This window comes from Plecotus auritus (assembly GCF_963455305.1).
Source record: "Plecotus auritus genome assembly, chromosome: 2".
Taxonomy (NCBI): domain Eukaryota; kingdom Metazoa; phylum Chordata; class Mammalia; order Chiroptera; family Vespertilionidae; genus Plecotus; species Plecotus auritus.
The window spans coordinates 145933814-145951020 of NC_137771.1; the positions used below are offsets into that span (position 1 = coordinate 145933814).

Consider the following 17207-nt stretch of genomic DNA (forward strand, 5'->3'; position numbering starts at 1 on the left):
CAGGAAAGGTGTTTGCTGTTCCTGTCTCTGGAGAGGATTGCAGCCAATCACTAGATGTGTGCTGAAGTTAGAAACCTCATCCTCAGGTAGCCTTTAAAGTATGTGGGAGTTTTTGCCTGCTTCCTTTGCTCTAATCCCGGGAGGGGAGTGCTCAATGCATTTGTGAATAACTGGGTTTTGTTTGCTATATTCTTAAAGGTCTCATAGACACAATCCCCATTGGTTTTCAGAGATGGGTATTTAGAGAGTCTTAGAAGTTGGAAAAAGTATCACAAATGTTGGCAAAATCCAGATACTAGATTTGGGGTCCAAACCCTTTGCTCCTCAGGAAAAGCTGGTAGTTGTGGGTCTGCTCCTGATTGTATGGTCCTGTGGCAGGGGGTTCTGTCAAGTGTCTCAGCCTTTCCTAGGCATTTTGATGTGGGTGGGTGTTCTGTCATTTGCCCAATGTGTAGGAGCTGTTCAGCTAGTTTCTGGATCACTTTCATTAGGAATTGCTCTGTGTGGAGCTATACATTTGATGTGTCTGTAGGAGCAGGGGAGTTCAGAAGCCTCGTATGTCACCATCTTAGTCACCTCTGCAATTTTCAATTAGTTTAGCTATTTCTTTTGTCAATTAAATCCATATTTCTAGACTGACCATTTCTCAGAATGATCAAATGCTCAAGTCATCTACACTGAGTGGCCAGATCATTATGATCTCTGAACACATCATAATCTGGCCACTCAGTGTATATCCTATATAATAAAAGGCTAATATGCAAAATATCCCCTCGACCAGGAGTTCGACCAGCAGGCAGGCTGGCCAACCACCCATGTCCCCTCCCCCTGCCAGGCTGGCCGGACCCCACCCATGCGTGAAATTATGCACGGGGCCTCTAGTGTGTGTGTGTGTGTGTGTGTGTGTGTGTGTGTGTGTGTGTATAATATATATACACACACTAGAGGCCCGGTGCACGAAATTCGTGCACGGGGGGGGGGGGTGTCCCTCAGCCTGCACCCTCTCCAATCTGGGACCCCTCAAGGGATGTCCGACTGCCCGATCCTACCAGGATCGGACCTAAACAGGCAGTCAGACATCCCTCTCACAACCCAGGACTGCTGGCTCCCAACTGCTCGCCTGCCTGCCTTCCTGATTGCCCCTAACTGCTTCTGCCTGCCAGCCTGATCACCCCCTAACCACTCCCCTGCCAGCCTGATTGATGCCTAACTGCTCCCCTGCCAGCCTGATTGCCCATAACTGCCCTCCCCTGCAGGCCTGATCCCCCCTGCAACTGCTCTCCCCTGCAGGCCTGGGTGCCCCCCAACTGCCCTTTCCTGCAGGCCCAGTTGCCCCCAACTTCCCTCCTCTGCCAGCCTGGTCACCCCTAACTGCCCTCCCCTGCAGGCTTGATTGCCCCTAACTGCCCTCCCTTGCAGGCCCGGTCCCTCACAACTGCCCTCCCCTGCTGGCCTGATCCCTCCCAACTGCCCTCCCCTGCTGGCCATCTTGTGGCGGCCATCTTTGTGTGTTGAAGTGATGGTCAATTTGCATATTACTCTTTTATTATATAGGATACACACACACACACACACACACACACACCGAGTGGCCAGATTTTTATGTGTTCAGAGATCATAATAATCTGGCCACTCAGTGTATATGTTCCATGTACTTTTTTATGGCAACATCTCCTGGAATTCCTCAACATCATCATCTTTTGGCTCTCTCCTATGTTGAATAACCTAATTCGTACATCTCCTACCTCCCTTCTTTGTTTACTCCCTGGCATTGTGGCACTTCTTGAGAAATACATCTTGGGAAAAGCTTAAGGAAGATAATATTTTTGAGTCTTCGCATATCTGAAAATATCCTTGTTTTACTCTAATACTATCATTTAGCTAAGCTAGACATGGAGTTTAGGGTACAATGAAGATTTTTGAAGACATTGTTCCATTATTTTCTAACTTCCAGTGCTGTTAGGAAGTCAAATGTTATTCTGATTCTGGGTTCTTTGAATGGGACCTATTTTCTTCTCAGAAACTTAAAAATTGTGTCTTTACCCCAATACTCTGAAATTTTGCATCGTTTGTGCTTTGAATAGTTGTTTTTTGGTGTGTGTATGTGTTTGTTTTTTTTTTTTTTTTTCATTTTTCTGGGTGTACATTGGGCCTTTGTAATCTGCAAACCATATCTTTCAGTTCTGAAAAATTACATAATTTCCAGGATAATTTTCTATCCTCCTTTTTCCCTATCTCTTCTAGAACAAAATACTTAGGTATTGTATCCCCTGAAATAATCCTATTTTCTTATTTTCTCTCACTTTTCATTTCTGACTTTTTGTTCATGTATTTGTAAAACTTCCTTACCTTGATCTTCCAAATCTTCTTCAAAGCATTAAATAACTTTATTGTGCTTTATAACTTTTTAATATAGCATCCTATGCTTATTTCCTATGTATAATCAATATTGACCTACAATGTCATAGATCTTGTGATATAATGTGCTTCTTGGGAAAAACTTTGCCACTTCAATATTTTCTCTTTATATCGGATTTAATCTGCCAAAAATATGTACCTTTTAGTCCCATGCTGTTAATTAAATTTAGTTTAAAATGATTTCTTCAAAACTTGTCAAGTATCACAAAATGTTGGCAAAAAAACAAAGTTTCTTAGGAGTATTTGTGGCCACACTACACATAGAGCTGAAGTATAAATAACTGCAAGATAAAAAGCAAGGAGATGGCTCCAGCAATCAGTTAGCCAAAGCACAGGGCTTTTGGCAGTGGCCTGGAATGTGGGATGCATTGCCCACTTGAATCGAAGTCCAAATGCCTGTGGTTTCTTTTTTCCATTATCAGTTCATCATACTGGTTTGTTTTTGTTTTAAGGTCATCAGGCTTCTGAGCAAGAATCTCATCTCTAGAAAATATTCCATGCCCAAACTCCCTATGTATATGCAATTTATTTAAATGAGTGACATGTGGTTTTATATTGGCATTCTCTTATTGCAAATGATAATGGCATCTTATATCAGTTGATTAGGTTACAAAATGTTTTGATGTGCAGTCTCTCAGTAAAAACCCTGTAGATTTTTTTTAACATATTATTGTTTATTTCAGAGAGGAAGGGAGAGGGAGAGATAGAAACATCAATGATGAGAGAGAATCATTGATCGGCTGCCTGCTGCATGCCCTCTACTGGAGACCGAGCCCACAACCCGGGCATGTGCAGACAGGACTCAAACCCGGGACTCTTCAGTCCGCAGGCCAATGCTCTATCCACTGAGCAAAACCGGCTAGGGCAACCCTGTAAATTTTTATCCTCATTTCACAAAGTTTGTAAAAGTGGACAGAACAATGGTTAAGAGCCTCATCATTCTTAACTGAAAAAATGGCATAACATTGATCTCTTAGGGTTTGTGTGTTACTTTATATACACAGAATGATTAATGTGTCTGATATATAGTAAGCACCCCTAAAGGGGTTGCCATTGTCGTAATGCTAGAGTCTGTCTTAAGGATTCTAGCAGTGTGTATTAATACTGTCATCCTTCTGTTTTTCACTTATTTATAAAATATCTTCCTTTTGTATGTTCTGCATTCTTATTCAGTTACAAACTTTTCAAAAAATGGGAATTATCTACCAAAAGCCTATACAAATTTGAGACTCACCATACTATCAGCTGACTCAAATTGATTTTGTATCCAAAATACTTTCCGGCACCCAAAACACATAGTTTTAAGCAAATGGAAACTAGTTTTACTATTTAAATTTCTTAAAAGGATGTGCTCTGCTTAAGTATTCTATGAATTACATTTCTCAGTTATTGCATAGCAATTTAATGTGTACTTCTTAAGGATATAATCAAACATATAACTCCTAAAGATCTGGGTTTATTTGGGTGTTTTTTTTATCCTCACCAGAGGATTTATTTATTAATTTTAGAGAGAGGTAAGGAGAGGAAGAGAAAGAGAAAGATCCTTCTGTTGCCTCCCATATGCACCCTGACCAGAGATTGAACCTGCAATCTGTTTTGGTGTATGGGCTGATGTTCCAACCGAGCCATCCGGTCAGGCCTGTTTTGATTTTTAACATAAAAACTAAGAGCCTAGCCCACATGAATCTGGTTTGCAGAGGAGAGAAAAGTCTGCCTTTGTGCCCATGCTCTTCAAGACGTGACACTTCCATGTCCCTGTTCTGGAGATGCTGTGGCTTCCTGTGGTCCTCTGAAGACCTGAGTTCCAGGAAACACAACCAGGAAGTCCTTGTAAAGAACTTTTTCCATGTGCATTTGTTTCCATAGCTTAGTCTAATAGTTTTTAAATGTCAAATGTAAATTCCTACCTGGATCCCCTCAAAAATTTGATTCAGTAGATAGGATGGAGCAAGAAGTCTGCATTTAAAACAAACTTTCCCCACAGCTGCTGCTATGTGATACCGACATAGGTAGTGCAAACCCCACAAAGAGGAACACTGCCTAAGTCTAAGGCTTTGAGGGTTGGGATAAAAGGAATATAAAGGGATCTCCCTACTTCTTTCCCCCCAGGAAGTAGTTGAAACATCTAGAGAAAACTGAGGGTCCTTGTTGCTGGAATTAGCCTAGGTCTACCACATACCTCTTTCCTATATATCCATTACCAACTTTCCCAGATAGTTCTACTAATTTGGACTTTAAAAAGACAACTATTTTATTAACTTAACCCTGTTCTTATACAAAGCATTACACAAGCTGTTTAGAAAGTGAGATTCAATGTTTTGTTTTTCCTTTCCTCGTGCTTCTAGAACATGTCCATTCAAAACAGATTCAGGAAGGATATTGGTATAACAAGGGAATGTTGTCTCCCCCTGAAGAATATATTACTATTTTATTTTCATTTCCCCCCTACACAGCTATGAATTCCAGGTGAAACCAAAAAACCCACTTGGGGAAGGCCCACCCAGCAACACAGTGGCATTCAGTACTGAATCAGGTAATCACATCAACAGGATGTAAAGGGCTACAATGTTTTGCAATAGGGAGCTTGTCTGAAACCCAGCCAAACACTATGTATAGTTTCTTGAATTTCCAAAAATCACCTATGGAACAAAACCAATTGTGGAAGATGCCCATAAGGAAAGACCACTTACGTTTTTCCTCATATATTTTGATGTAAGAAAAAAGTTAGGTATATCAGTTTAAAAGAAAAATGTTTAATCTATACTCAAAAATCTAGTGAATTAATGGTCTTCTGTATGCCAGCATCAATGCCTAGAATCAAAATATCAGACATGCTGAGCCATACATCTAGAAAGGAAACTCATTTGATACGTTTGTTTTATGATAAGCAACTGTAAAATTCTCTTTTGTGACCTTCTAAGCTCCAATTCCCTAATGAGATACATATATACTCACAGCATCATTTGTATAATTTTACACCAACTGCAGTTCATGGCGTGTTGGTGACTTTATCATCAGTAATTTTTATATGAAACTAAAAGAGGAAGCTTTTAAAATGCAAGTGAAAGCTAAAACAGCAATGAAGATGTCTAACTACTCAAATCACAAATAAAAGATACAGCTGACTATCTGGCAGAAGATTTCCAATTGAGAACAATTTCCAAAACAACACCCACATACTTTCCAATTCCATTTTAGAAAGAATAAACTATTTTGTGGGTAAAATTTCTTTACTGTAAGCACCCACCTTCTTCACTGTACCACTGGAACACTGAGACCTACTTACTTAATAACTTCTGACTTTGTTGCTATTTCTCCTCAGCGGATCCGAGAGTGAGCGAGCCAGTTTCTGGTAAGTACCTGTCTCGATGTGAACATAACTACATGCTTTTCTAAACTGATTCAACTTACACAGACATGGCGGAATGTAAGTCATGATGATATCCATCAGATGTGAATGAGTATCCAGAACACTCAGTTTCATCAGAAGTCTATGATGTTTTAGGAACAAGTTGGATATTTTGAAGCTTGCTTTCATTCATGTACCAATTTTTTTGTATAATAACTGTCAAGATATAATACCCTCATTTCCACTTTTAATAGCAAGTCACATTAGAGCAGCTGTTTAAATTGTATATGCTGCAACACAAAACAACCCTGAATTCCCTCAGGATGCTGTCTACGTCTAGCACTGCAAAGGCTATTCAACACCTAAAAACACACCTCTACAGTTTTATCACTATTGACAGGAACTTAAGTGGGGCCTTATGTGTTTAAACTCCTATAATATTTATGGCTCCAATATTTAGCATTGGAGAAAACCAGCTGTCAGCAAGTTGACAGTGAACTTGGCAAACTATTTTTGTTTGTTTGTTTTTTTAAAGCTTTTAGGACAGCTCTTCAGCACCAAAATCAGATACTAAACTCAAATCTTATGTTTTCTTGATGCAGGAGGAAGAGATGCCATCTGGACAGAAAGACCCTTTGATTCAGACTCTTACTCAGAATGTAAAGGCAAACAGTATGTCAAAAGGACTTGGTATAAAAAGTTTGTAGGGGTGCAGCTATGCAACTCTCTTAGATACAAGATTTACCTGAGCGACTCCCTGGCAGGTAAGCAAGACTACCTGCTGTTTTGAGTCTTGTCTTTCAGGGAATGCTTTGCAGCATTCTGTAAAACTTGGCCTTTTCTTTGGACAGAAACTAAGGTCTGATGTAAATACAATTTTTCTTTTTGAGCAAGATGTTATTGAAATAGCCTAGAAAACGAGGATTTGAGACATGCCAATAGAAGGTAAACAATGAAAATGCAATTTGAACAGTACCATCATGGCAAACTTGAATGTAAAGACACTAGCCACATTTAAGCTCAATTTTGTTACAGCCAACCAAGGATTAAAAACCTTACTGATAATAAAATGGGTGTATCTAATAGTACTCCTGGGAGGAATATGACAATCAAATTTTAAGTTTGTTAACGACAAGATCAAGATTACAACAACTGGTTGGAAAGGCTATGTAACCCCTTGCTTCAGACTCAGCAGCTTATTTTCTCTTCTATACTCCTACAATAAAAATTTTAAATAAGGCTTAGAAAGATAGACATTTGTTCAATTATTCAACAAGTAGTATCTGCTTTATTCAGACATTGTTCTAGGTGCTAGGAACAAAACAGCAAACAAGCCTTCTTGTAGCTTACAATCTAGTTGTAGTGCTTTGAAAAAAAAAGAGTGGAACAAAACAGCTGAATGGAAGCTCCTTTAATTAGAAGTGTTAGGAAAAGCCTCTCTGAAAAGATAACACTGTGCTAGGAGGAAAACTACGAGAAGGCACTAACCAAGTAAGGATCTTGGGGAAAGCAGAAATGGAGGAAGAGAAACTCAAAGGCCTGTGGCAGAACATGCATAGTCAGTTCCACTGGTGTGGCTGAGGCTTAGTAAGAGGAAGACAAGGCAGGCAGGTGTGAAATCATGTGAGACTTTGGGTTTTCTTCTGAGTACAATTAGAGGTTGCTGGAGAGATTTATGGGAGTAACATCTGAGTAGCATTTTTAAAACATGCAGGATATGAGAGGAAGGGAGGAAGAATAGAGAGACAAAATGAAAAACAGGAATATCAGCTGGGAGACCATTTCATAGTTCAGTCAAAGGACGCTGATGGCTTGAACTAGGGCAAAAGTAGGGGAAAGTACAAGATCAGGAAAGAATGATTATTTGGAACAATGTGATTATTTCAGAGCTAGAGGCCTGGTACATCCATGCACTGGTGGGGTCCCTCAGCCTGGCCTGCACCCTCTTGCAATCCGGGACGCCTTGGGAGATGTCAGACTGCCGGTTTTGGCCCTATCCCTGCAGGGCAGGTGGCTGGGGAGGAGCCCAGGCTGGGTGCTGCGCAGCTCCCGCTCATCCCCGCCCCTCTGAGCCTACTGCCGCAACTTGGTAGCAAGCTGCCAGGGAGACAGGAGAGGCTCGTGCCACCACAGCTGTGCTCACCAGCCATGAGCCCAGCATCTGGTGCTCCCACTATGGGAGCGCACTAACCACCAGGGGGCAGCTCCTGCGTTGAGCATCTGCCCCCTGGTGGTTAGTGCACGTCATAGCTACCAGCCAGTCGTCCAGTTGCTTAGGCTTTTATATATATACATTGTCTCATATCAAAGAAAGTAACATTTTATGATCCTTTTAATTTTTGGTTCTTCAGGAAAATTTTATAACATAGGCGATCAGAGAGGCCATGGAGAAGATCACTGCCAATTTGTGGACTCGTTTTTAGATGGACGCACAGGACAGCAACTGACTTCTGAGCAGTTACCCACAAAAGAAGGTATGTTTTCTGAGCCTCCTCAAAAGCAAGGTTTTATAAATTGACCCAAAAAGAATTCAAGCTGAGGAAAGCAATCACGTTAAAAATAATTCTATGCTAGCACTGTTATAATTATCTAGCTAGAAAGAAAAAACTGTTAAAAGGCCTTACTTAGTATGAAGACTTTAATGAAAGTTTCTCAACTTTCCTCCCAGCCCCTAAGACTCTATTCCTTAAGACCAAGGAAAGCTACATACAGACAAATGTATTCTACTTCAAGGAAACCTGAATAAAAGAGCAATGTTTCCTAAACTTAAATCATTCATATATTACCTTTATGTTTTTTGTCAATATTGAGCACATAGGCATTTTTTTATTCCCTTAAAAAAATTTTAAAGACAGACTACCACAAATGGAAAAACAGTACTATTTGCCTTCATTATATAAGTTCAGTTAAAATAAAACAATTATGTTAAAAAATGAATAACCAAGGTAATGCTGAGGACACATTAGCACTAAGCTGCTTAATGAAGATTAAAAAGATGAAAATTAATTTACTTGTTGTACAGACAAGGTAGGAGAGGGTAAATTAAATGTCCATATTACTTGGGAATCACCAAGAAGTTCATTAGATACCTTAAATCATTTGACTGGTCTTTTCAGCAACACATTTTGTTCACTGGCACCATGAAAAGATGCCTTGATAGGATCTGTGAACCAATGAACCAGAAGTTGAAACTGGTATCTCATAGGAATTGGATATAAACAAACTACAAATTTTGTATATTTCTACATTTTACATTCACAGAGAAATTTTGAAAGTTATAATCATTTAGTATAGGGTCATTGAAGATTCCACCTAAGTTTAATTCTTATAAATTTAGCAAGCTTGATACTACCTTTCTTTTGTTTCTTAACACAGTGGTAAATACACATAGCACCATTACTCAGGTCAGTTCTTCACAGACCACCATGGGTCTGTAATGTGCAGAAAGTACACTTTCACATAAGACAGAGTGTAGATGTGCTCAATGACACTCAAAAACACACAACTCCTCTGACTCCCGCTCCTTTCCAGCTTTGTTTCCTAGACACTACCAGCAGTCCCATGCTTTGTCAAGGAGTTACAGATGCTCCTGATGTTTAGCCCCAGTTTCTACCTCAGGAAAGATTCCATGGCCTCTGTTGCTGTCCATTTCTAAAATACTTCACCTAGAGTAACCTTCAGCCACTCAATCTATGAGCAAAGAAGTCACATATATAACATTGCAATTATTATAACTAATTTTTCCTTGTAGGCTATTTCAGAGCAGTTCGCCAGGAACCTGTCCAATTTGGAGAAATCGGTGGGCACACCCAAATCAATTACGTTCAGTGGTATGAATGTGGAACCACAATTCCTGGAAAATGGTAGATGTTGCAATCGTGTTCACAAGTGCCTTGTTTCATCGTGGCAAAAAATAATTGCAAACACTATGGTATTTGTCACATTCATTTACAGCTGTTCTGTTTACTATGTATAAAAGTTTAAAATCTAATTGATAGCAATATTAGATGTTTATTAGAAAAATTGCTGAGAATATTTATCAGGTTTTAAAAAGTCATTTTAATAAAGCAAGGTATTAACAGAGTAACATTTTTCTGGGGAAGCTGGCTCCCTATTCATGGTATTTTAAGAGATTTTTTGTATATTATTTATCACAATGTTGTAATGTTTTGAGATACTTTTATAACAAAATTAACATCAAAAACTAATATACTTTTTAAAAAATGTTTACTTTTATTAATGTGTATTCTTCCTACTGGTGAGTTAATTCCATAAATCTCTCTTTGGTTTAACTTATTAGATCAGATTAACTTCAGCATATATATCTGGGGGTAAAATTCACGTTTACTTAAACTTCAGTTTTTTAGCAATAGTTGAATATCTTTTCTGAATGTTTAAATAAACATTCATGTGACTATTCATTTCCTCAAATATTTGTAAATTATTAAAAAGGTTTAGTTTCAATAAGCAAATTTCATTTCAGCTCAAAACAGAATTGAGAATGACATTGTTTCAAAAATACACTTTTCTTACTATACTCATAATTATATATTACAATATCTGAATATACTTTGTCAAACTATCCCTTCAAGCAACTGTCTTTGTATTGTTTTTAATATAATTCTAAACAAGTTGTATGAAGAAACTGAATGTGAAGTCTGAGCACAAAAAGATAACATATGATGAGATCGCTACCATTTTACAGGATATTTACTACATTTTTACACATAAGACTTCTAGGAATGAATGTATCAGAAGATGTTTTCACAGTCTAACTTAACCTGTACTGACTCAGACTCATTTTTATTTAAAAAGGTATTTTCCTCATTTGGAGAGGGAGGTGGGAATGCTGCATTGTTGCCCTCATTCTGAGAGGACCCTTTCAACATGCTTCAGTTTTATCAGTGCTACATTCTGTACTTTTCAAACCAGTAGAAACTGCAATAAAGAGATTAGTGTTTTTTTAAGGCTGAGTTTTTTATTTCTGAATGGTTCATCTCTATAAGGAAAATTAGTTATTCAGGATCTACCAAAACCCCCTTGTATCTTTTAATACTGTATCTATTGTATTTATGTATTATTGCTAATCTATCTTCCTGTGACATCAATTTTAAAGTTACACTGTTTTAAGCCAATTATTGTTAAATGCATTTCTTTCAAGTCAGGACAAAAATCAGTTTCTCTGAATAGAAACTGTTCTAAGTTAAACCATCTATACTTTATTTACAAAACATTAGTAAGGATTTGTTTCTCACCTTTTTCTCATCTACACTAATAAAAGAGAAACATGCAAATTGACCATCCCGTCTCTATGCCCACCAGCCAATCAGGAGTATGCAAATTAACCCAACAAAGATGGTGGCGGCCATGGAGCTGGAGCAAGCAGGAGGCTTGCCCCGGCACAGAGGAAGCCAAGCTTCCCGGCCACCCTGGCCTCCGCTCAAGGAAGGGCTGAGGGCCTGGGTCACCAGGGGGCATGACCAGCCTGAAAACAGCCATCAGCCCCTCACCCAGGCTGGCCAGGCACCCCAGTGGGGACCCCCACCCTAAAGGGGGCTTGGCCAGCCTGAAAACAGCCCCCAGCCCCTCACCCAGGCTGACCAGGCACCCCAGCAGGAACCCCCACCCTGATGGGAGTGTGGCCAGCTTGAAAACAGCCCTCAGACCCTCACCCAGGCTGGCCACGCCCCCCAGCGGGGACCCTCACCCCATGGGGGCGTGGCCGGCCTGCAAACCATCACAGGCCCTTCGCCCAGGCTGCCCCACATCCCAAGGAAACCCCCACCCTGATCCAGGACACCCTTCAGGGCAAACCAGCCAGCCCCCTCCCGTGTACCAGGCCTCTATACTAATAAAAGGGTAAAATGCTAATTAGACTGGGAGACCTTCAGGATGTTCTTCTGGACAAAGCCATAGTGGCAGGGCCAAGGTAGAGGCGGTTAGAGGCCAAGAGGGGAGGGCAGTTGTAGGTGATCAGGCCAGGATGGGATGGCAGTTGTGGGTGATCAGGCTGGTGGGGGGGGCCATTGGGGATGATCAGGCCGGCGAGGGGGGGACAGTTGGGGGTGAGCAGACCAGCAGGGAGGCCAGTTGGGGGCGAGCAGGTCGTCGTCAGTGGGGGTCAGTTGGGGGTGATCAGAACAGTGGGGGGGGGGCAGTTTGGGGCGAGCAGGCCAGCAGGGGAGGCAGTTGGGGGCAAGCAGGCTGGCAGGGGGGGCAGTTGGGGGTGAGCACGCTGGCAATGGAGGGCAGTTGGGGGTGATCAGGCTGGCAGGGGGGCATTTGGGGGCGAGCAGGCCAGCAGGCAGAGTGGTTAGGGGCAATCAGGCAGGCAGGCAGGTGAGCGGTTAAGAGCCAGCGGTCCCAGATTGTGAGAGGGGTGTCTGACTGCCGGTTTAGGCCTGATCCCAGTAAACCGGCAGTAGGACATCCTTCGAGGGGTCCCAGATTGGAAAGGGTGCAGGCTGGGCTGAGGGACCCCCCCCCCCCCCCCCCCGTGCACAAATTTCGTGAACCGGGCCACTAGTGAATATATAATTTTAGTGATTAAATTAAACTACAAGACAGCTAATTGATTCAATCATCTTTATTAACCTATCAATGTTATTACATTTTATACATAATATCTAGTTGTCTTTTCAAAGAGATCTATTTTTAGTACATCATGTTAATAGTACAAAGCCAAATGAGATGGCTAAATTTCAACCTAGCATTTTAATAACCTCTGGACAAGGCAAGCTAGAAAGTCAATCACTTTACACACATAAGAGTAGTGTTCCAAAATTACTAGGAAGCTGCTACACTTTTAAGCAGGGGAGGAAAGAATTTTCATTTTGGTCTTTTTTTGTGTTCTAGCAAGTTATACTCTCAATTAACAGCAACAATGATATCATAAAAAATGCTCTGCTTTTTAAATTTCTGAACTTCAATACAAATTAAAATAAAATAATAGTATTGGAGTCTTTTGGGAGGCAAATAGCTAGCAGCTACATTTCATCAATGTAGCTGAGCCTCTTTATCGATAACCAGGTCCAGGTTGAGTATAGCCCTGACCGAAGGGAGGACGGTTACGTGCATAAGGGTTAGGCCCACTTGGAGGAGGGGTTATGGTACTTGCAGACTGAGTAAAACCTGGTCTTGGTTGATAGGCCCCAGCTTGGCTTGGAGCCATTCCAGGTTGTGAGGCAGGGGCCACAGTATAATTAGTAGGCTGAGAAGTTTGGGTAGCGTAAGTGTGTGGAGGGTAATTGCTCGCCTGGTACTGCTGTGGCGGTTGAGCAGGCAGTTGTTGAGGCTGACCAGAAAAGGCAGCAGCTTGTGCCTGGGAAGTTGCTTGCTGCCCATATCCCTGGAACTGCTGAGGTTGCTGGGGTCCAGTCTGCTGACTATAGCCTGCTGAAAAGGCAAAATAAATAATGTTTATACTATCTTTTTCTGTTGATTAAAATTTTCCAGAGAAATAGCCTTTACTGTTATGGACCAAAAATGATGAGAAATTTAACAAACTTAATCCTAAGTATTTATATAACAAGTAAGGTATTAGATTCTACCATGTAATCTTATTTCCAGACTAAATGGCATCAAAATTTTTCTAAACGTTTTTTAAACCCACTCATCTTAAATTGAAACCTGTATACACATATTTCACTAACAAGTGCTTCTACACTATATAATCCCTGAGAGCATAATTCCTAGTATAGAGTAGATGCTCAAATGATAAAGGGCAGAATTAACGCAAAAACTAGTCATTAGTCTGGTTTTGAGGGAAGGCCTATTTAACAACAGTACCAAATAAAAACACGTTAGAGAATTAATATTTTAAAATGAAACAATGGTGCTACAAATACATCTAACTGTGCTATTGAGATGCTTTAAAGGTTTAGTCACTCTATAAAAACTAAGCCATTTAAGAATAAACATTAAGTACCCATCTTCACAACTATTAATATTTTCACTTTTTAAAAATTTGGTATCTGATTTTGTTTTTGCCTTTACAACTCAATATTATGATTTAGCAGTAATAACATAACACACAAAAAGCATACCATATTGCCCCACAAAAGCAACATCTATATTCATTATTTACTAAGGATATAAATTTTTTTAAAAGAAAAAGTCTGCTTCACTAAAAACTTTTATCTCTACCATGAAACACACCTGCAGCTACTTGCAATGAAACCTCTCCATTGACTGGAATCCTGTCAGCATTAAATACCAGATACATAAGAAAATTATTAAAATATATACAACCCCGCACATTTGAAAAAAAAAGGATTGAATGAATTTGTGTATATTCTGAACTCACCTTGAACCTGGGTTCAAAATTTACTCATGAAAGAAACCTTTTGACACAGTCCATGAATACACTGGAAAAAGGTCAGAGGGAAACTGGCAAACCAACAGTGTCAAAAATGGTCCAATGCTACCACCACCACTTAGTCTCCAAGCAGAGTATTCAGTTGACTATTCCCATATCTCCCAATCAAATTCAAATTAATAGGACTAGTGGGATCAGAAATACAAAGACAATTTCAAAAAAACTAAATTTTACTCAGAGGGGAGTCCCTGACTAAAATCATTAAAAGCAAGCTTTATTTTTAATAACTAAATCAAATAACTAATGCATTTTACTTATATTTTCTAAATACTGAACTAAAGTCAATTCGTGATCAAATCTTGAGTGTCATACAGTTTCTCCTATCTTCTACATAAAATTTTTTAACTTAAATTTTTTACTATAAGATTATGGAGAAACAGACGGACTCAGCTTTTATACTGAAAAAGTCTATTCAACTTAAGACCGTGAACAAAAAAATTAAAACAAGCAAACAAATAAAAAAAACCTGCCTTTTCATCCTGGCAAAAACAAACAAAAAAATCTAAACTGGCTTTTTCACTAAGGAGTCTGGAAACAACTGGATCCTTAATTATCTCTTAAGAGAGAGACTGACCCCTAGGGGCCTAAGATGCCATTTTCATTAGCAAACTAGTAAAGTCTTCGACCACAACGTGGCAATACTTCCAAATTATATGTATAATTTCCCTCAAACCACCATCCCCTCCCTTAAAAAATAACTGTGGTGAAGAAACCAAAAATCATAAGAAATGAAAATTCTGTTGTGAACAAATGAATAGTGGGATCATATGGTCCACAAAGCCTAAAATATTTACTATCTAGCCTTTTATGACAGAAGTCTGCCAACCCCTAGCTTGGTTTGAGAATGCAGAATGGCATAGGGAAGTAATTAACTGGAAAGTCAAATGCACTGGGTTCTTATCTAGCAACCCCACTGAATGGCTGCATGTCCTTCAATGCACCACAACCACTCCCAACCCTAGTTGCCTCATTTATAACATGAGTGGGTGGGACAAAATCAGTGGTCTCAACCTTGCTGACTTTAGAATGACCTGCAATGCTTCCAAAATATCAAAACCTGAGTCCCACAAACTAAATGAAACAAAATCTCTGGGAGGAGGGCCCAGGTGCCTGTAATTTTCAAGAAAAGCTCTCCGGGTGCTTCTAAAGCTCTGAGATTTCTACAAATTACATAATTTGTAACATTTTGATTTTTCTTTAATTTTAAGGACTTGCATCCTAAAAATAACCTTTCCTCAAATATCATAATCCAAGTTTAAATTCATTCCACCTATTTTATATAATTAAAAACTAGCAGCTACAGGTTAAATCACTATACAGCAAATTCAATCCAAATAAAAATTGCTGTATGTGTTAAGATATGTCAAACTGCAATTAATGATAGAATTTTGTAGTCTAGTTTAGGGACAGGCAAGCTTTTTTTTCTGTAAAGGGCTAGATAGTGAATATTCTAGATCTTATGGGCCTACTAGAGGCCTGGTGTACGAATTTGTGTGCAGTGGAGTCCCTTGGCCTGGCCTGAGGGATCGAGCCAAAACCAGCTCTCTGACATTCCCCAAGGGGTCCCAGATTGCAAGAGGGCACAGGCCAGGCCGAGGAACCCCACTAGTGCACGATCAGGGCCGGGGAGGGACGCGGGAGGTTGGCCAGCTGGGGAGGGACTGCGGGAGGGCTCTAGGGCGTGTCTGGCCCATCTTGCTCAGTCCCAATCAGCCGGACCCCAGCAGCATGCTAACCTACCGTCTGCCCCCTGGTGGTCAGTGCACGTCATAGGGAGCGGTTGAGCAGCCTTAGCATATCATTAGCATATTACACTTTGATTGGCTGAACGGACGACCAGACGCTTACATATTAGGCTTTTATTATATAGGATGATCTCTGTTGCAACTACTCAACTCTGCCATTGAATGCCAAAGCACCAATAGGCAGTACAAAAATGAATGAATGCAGATGTGTTCCAATAAAACTTTATTCACAAAAATAGGCAAAAAGTCATATTTGGCCTATGGTTTATAGTTTGCTAACTCCTACTCTACTTTTTACTACAAAACTCCATAAAATAGAAATTAGGCAAGATAAATTGATTGTAGTTGAAACTTGACACTTAAATGTTTCATTGTAAAACAAGAGTTGAACACGAACTCTCTAGCAAATATAAAAATTAACTGAATTGTTATAATCACTATGTTCAAAACAACTATATTTAATGTTCTTAATTGCCTGAATTAGGTTTTACACAATTTTTTTTTTTTTTTACCTGTTTCTGGCATTCCTACATACTTTGGAGAAATTTAAAAACCTAAGTAGCTTAATTTGCTTCTTATTTACAGGGCTGGGCAAAAGTAGGTTTATAGTTGTGAATACATAAAACAGAGTTAATAAAGCTATTATAATAATCATAACCTGCATGTCTATTCCACATAAACCATGGTAAGCCTACTTTTTCCCCACCCTGTATTAAGATCACCTTTCCATGTATGAGGGAACTATGAGTATTAATATTTTTACAGACACTAAGAGTATACTGGGATTATGAGTTACATTAATGAAGTGAAAACACCTTGCATTTTTGCAATTCTAAGTTACCTAAGGGTAAGCTGATCAGAAGGAGATAGCTTTTTATTAAAAACTTTTTAAACTACAAGTTATTAGAGAATCATCTACTATGACTGTTTTACTTGCCCACTGAAAAACTGAAATGTTGATTTACAATAAAATATTTATACAAAATATTTTAAAATAAATAAAACAAATGTTATTTCCCTAATAAATAAATACTACCTGCTATGACAATGTAAGTATTACAAATCAAGGAATTAAGAGCAAAGGATTAATGTTTAGTGAGTATAGCAAGAGCTCAAAAACCATGAGCCAGATCCTTCTGGACACCTGCTCACCTGAATACTGAATGCCATACTGCTGTGCTGGCTGAGGTGGTGCCTGTGGCTGCTGAGCACCATAACCAGCCTGCTGTGGGTACTGTTGATACATCTGACCTAAAAAAGACAAGAAAAAGAGGCAGGTTTAACTCAGTAGAATACCTTTAAGGCACATTTAATTCTC

General features: G+C 39.6%; 2 protein-coding genes across 23 annotated transcripts in view; one reads left to right on the plus strand and one right to left on the minus strand.

Moving 5' to 3' along the window:
- The window catches only part of ABI3BP (ABI family member 3 binding protein), a 265345-nt gene extending 254611 nt beyond the window's left edge, over window positions 1-10734 (plus strand). For all 10 annotated transcript variants that reach the window (XM_080656581.1, XM_080656584.1, XM_080656576.1 and 7 more), the window contains 5 exons: window positions 4872-4951; window positions 5741-5770; window positions 6370-6531; window positions 8119-8241; window positions 9519-10734. In XM_080656581.1, the coding sequence (XP_080512707.1) occupies window positions 4872-4951; window positions 5741-5770; window positions 6370-6531; window positions 8119-8241; window positions 9519-9634 (511 nt within the window). In that variant the 3' untranslated portion in view covers window positions 9635-10734. The remainder of the gene's footprint in view (window positions 1-4871; window positions 4952-5740; window positions 5771-6369; window positions 6532-8118; window positions 8242-9518) is intronic.
- Window positions 10735-12338: 1604 nt separating this feature from the next.
- TFG (trafficking from ER to golgi regulator) overlaps window positions 12339-17207 on the minus strand; it is a 33652-nt gene continuing 28783 nt past the window's right edge. For 4 of the 13 annotated variants that reach the window (XM_080654894.1, XM_080654889.1, XM_080654900.1 and 1 more), the window contains exons 7-8: window positions 17042-17140; window positions 12339-13162 (exon numbers count right to left, since the gene is read on the minus strand). In XM_080654894.1, the coding sequence (XP_080511020.1) occupies window positions 12783-13162; window positions 17042-17140 (479 nt within the window). In that variant the 3' untranslated portion in view covers window positions 12339-12782. Of the gene's footprint in view, window positions 13163-13924; window positions 13966-17041; window positions 17141-17207 lie in introns of all 13 variants that reach the window. The other 9 variants (XM_080654899.1, XM_080654888.1, XM_080654893.1 and 6 more) reach the window with 4 other exon arrangements.